The 3,184-nt window shown below is 35.6% G+C and overlaps 1 protein-coding gene across 1 annotated transcript; it reads left to right on the plus strand.

Annotated features, from left to right (window-relative positions):
- The first annotated feature begins 650 nt into the window (after positions 1–650).
- Positions 651–1,583, plus strand: LOC119253562 (olfactory receptor 14J1-like). The gene has a single exon (XM_037521068.1). The coding sequence runs from the start codon at positions 651–653 to the stop codon at positions 1,581–1,583; it is 933 nt and encodes a 310-aa protein (XP_037376965.1).
- The last annotated feature ends 1,601 nt before the right edge of the window (positions 1,584–3,184 follow it).

The raw sequence follows: 3,184 nt of genomic DNA on the forward strand, positions 1-3,184 counted from the left end.
CAATTGAGAATGGATCAAATATTTTAGTAAGAGCAAAATAACTACATTTTCTAGCTGCACAAATAAGTATCAAAACAAACATAGATTAAGATTGAAAGAGTGTAATGAGAGAAATGCTTCTTGTCTTAATCAGACATTCTTGCCCTCTTATTCATTCTAATTCATAGGGAAAACTCTGGGATAAAGAAAATTCTGGGATGGACTTGTGAATGGACTTTTTTTTTAAAAATTATTAGTTATTTGTTTTATTTCCTTATACTCCTTAACTCTGCTTATTCTATTCTTATGCATTCACTTATCCTGAGAACCTTAAGTGTTTATAACATGTGTTACTTTTTTGTTGTCTAAATGATGGTCAAATCCACATCAGAAAAGATATGTCATACAGATAATTTTCAAGAACATCTAAAATATTATCATGAAAATAACTATTTAATTATATTTTTAGGATTTGTCAAAATTTTGCTGTTGTACTTATTTTATTTTTCAATATTTATTTTTTATTTTCTTATACCATTGTTTATTTTTGGACAATATTTTATTCCTCCCTCATATGTAGTCTCCATACACATAGCACCTGTGATTCATACCATTTGAAATGGTTTCCATCTTGTTTTGCAGCAAACATCACTGGGAAATTAAGAAGGACTATGGATAATTTCACTATGAGTGGGTTTCTTCTGATGGGATTTTCTGCCAAACCTGAGGTAGAAATCTTACTTGCTTCTCTTTTCTTAGTCTTTTACACAGTGGCAGTAACTGGCAATATCCTCATTATCACCGCAACTTCCATGGACAGTAGCCTCCACTCACCCATGTATTTCTTCCTGAAACATCTCTCCTTCCTAGATCTGTGCTACATTTCTGTGACTGTACCAAGGTCCATTTACAATTCTTTCATGCACAGCGGCTACATTTCCTTCTGGGAATGCATAGTGCAGTGTTTTGCTTTCATTCTCTGTGGTTTTGCTGAGATATCCATGCTCACAGTGATGTCTTATGATCGCTATGTGGCCATCTGCCTTCCACTGCGCTACGAAATCATTATGGATACCAGCACTTGTGTCCTCGGAGTTCTAGGCGTCTGGATCAGTGCGGTCATTACTGGAACCATGCACACAACTGCCACTTTCTCTACTCACTTCTGTGGTTCCCAGATTCACCAGTTCTTCTGTGACGTCCCTCAGGTCCTGAAACTCTCGTGTTCTAATGAGTATATCAGTGATATTGGAGTCACTGGCTTTGTGGGTCTTATGGCCTTTCTTTGTGTCACCTGTATTGGACTGTCCTACATCCAGATATTCTCCACTGTGCTGAGGATGCCATCTGCTGAGGGCAGAGCTAAAGCTTTTTCCACTTGCCTTCCTCACCTTGCTGTGGTCATATTATTCATTTCAACAGCCTCTTTTGAGTTTCTCAAGCCACCTTCTGACTCTCCAAGTGCACTGGATGTTTTGCTGACTATTATGTACACAGTTGTGCCCCCAACACTCAATCCAATGATCTATAGCCTAAGAAATAAAGCTATAAAGGTTGCTCTAAGAAAGGTATTCCAAAGAAGAAAAACTGACCTCTTTTGTTGAATGCAGATTTTTTTTTTTGGTTGTTGAATACACTTTTGTTTGAATACAGTTTTGAGTATGGGGTGATACCCTGTTGTAATCAAATTCTTTTGCAGGTGGTTGTTCGGTTTTACCAGCACCACTTATTGAAGATATTTTGCTATTTTCTTTTAAGGTTCTTGGCTCTTTGTCTTAAATTAGCTGGGGATATATGTGTACATATATTTATGGGCTCTTTATGCTGTTCCTTGGATTTGTGTGCCTGTTGTTATTGCAGTATCATGCTGTTTGAATCCAGAAAGATGGTACCTCCATTTTTGTTTTTCCCCCTTAGTATTGCTTTGGATTTTGTGGTTCCATACAAATTTCATTTGTTCAATTTCTGTGAAATATGTCATTAAATTTTTGATAAGAATTACATTGAATATGTACATGACTTTAGGTAAGATGGCCATGGAAACAATGTTAAGATGCTTGAATTCAGAAACCTAGGGGATCTGTCTGTCCATTGGGATAGGCAACATAATGATACAGCATATCCAAGAACGGAAGACAGAGACAAAGGAAGAGAACATATTTATAAAATACAGAGAAAAACTCCATAAACCTGGAAGGAAGTAAATTTATCTGTTCATAAAGCTAAAAGAACACCTGAGTATCTAAATGTAATGAGAAGTACATATTCATGAAATGGTCAGGAGTTTAGGACAAAGACACAATAATAAGATTAACTAGGCAAAAGAATTAGTGACCTCTATAAAGAAAATCCCATCAGGTTAACATTATATATTCTCCAAAGAATGAAATGCAGTAATTTCCAACCAAATGGAGGGAATTTGAAAAAAGTATACATAGTGCTACTAATCAGAATTATAAAAATAAATATTGGTTATTCATATAAGAGATAATTCAACACAAAACTCGTCAAAATTTCCTGGACATCAACAAATATCTTGAGGGTCTGAGATTAAAGAGAGAGTGGGGAGGGGAAAGGCCAAGGGACACAAAGATTGGTGGTGGGGGAAAAACGGAAAAGAAAAACAGTTTAGTGTACTAATCTTGGAACTGCTCTGTAATTTTGAGATTTCTTTTTCAAATAAACCAATAGTTGTATAGGACACAAGTTATAGTTGTATTTTGATTGCATTACTCAAGACATGCTTTTTTTTAACTCGTGGGTTTTGATTTTAGAAAATGTCAATATAGCTGGATAGTTCTTCTTTACTCCTTTAACTATATCAAGAAGCAGTTCTGTAAAATTAAAGGTATATAATGTATTGCCAGTTTTAGAACACATGGAAAAGCAATATATTTGCTAGTAGGATGAGTGGAAACAGAATTTATGATGTTATGGAAATAATGGGCAATTGAATCAACAGGAAGAAAGGATAAATACCATAAATGACTAGCAAGGTGACTATAACAAAAGTTACACGTGTATGCCTGATCTCCTTTCTTCTCTTAGTTCATCAAGAGTTCCATAAATGATTCAGGAAGTTGCTAAGTCTGCTGCTTGGAATCAGTTACCTGGATTCTGCTGCTTGCTTAAGCGGAAATTTCTTGCAATGTACCATTTGCACTCAGTAGTAACTATGGTGACCTTGATCCCCTTCCCAAATAAT

This window comes from Talpa occidentalis, unplaced genomic scaffold, assembly GCF_014898055.3.
Source record: "Talpa occidentalis isolate TD23 unplaced genomic scaffold, MPIMG_talOcc4v2.1 talOcc4.2, whole genome shotgun sequence".
In the NCBI taxonomy this organism is placed as follows: Eukaryota; Metazoa; Chordata; class Mammalia; order Eulipotyphla; family Talpidae; genus Talpa; species Talpa occidentalis.

Coding starts and splice junctions, on each gene's coding strand:
- LOC119253562 (XM_037521068.1), top strand. CDS start 651: ATGGATAATTTCACTATGAGTGGGTTTCTTCTGATGGGATTTTCTGCC.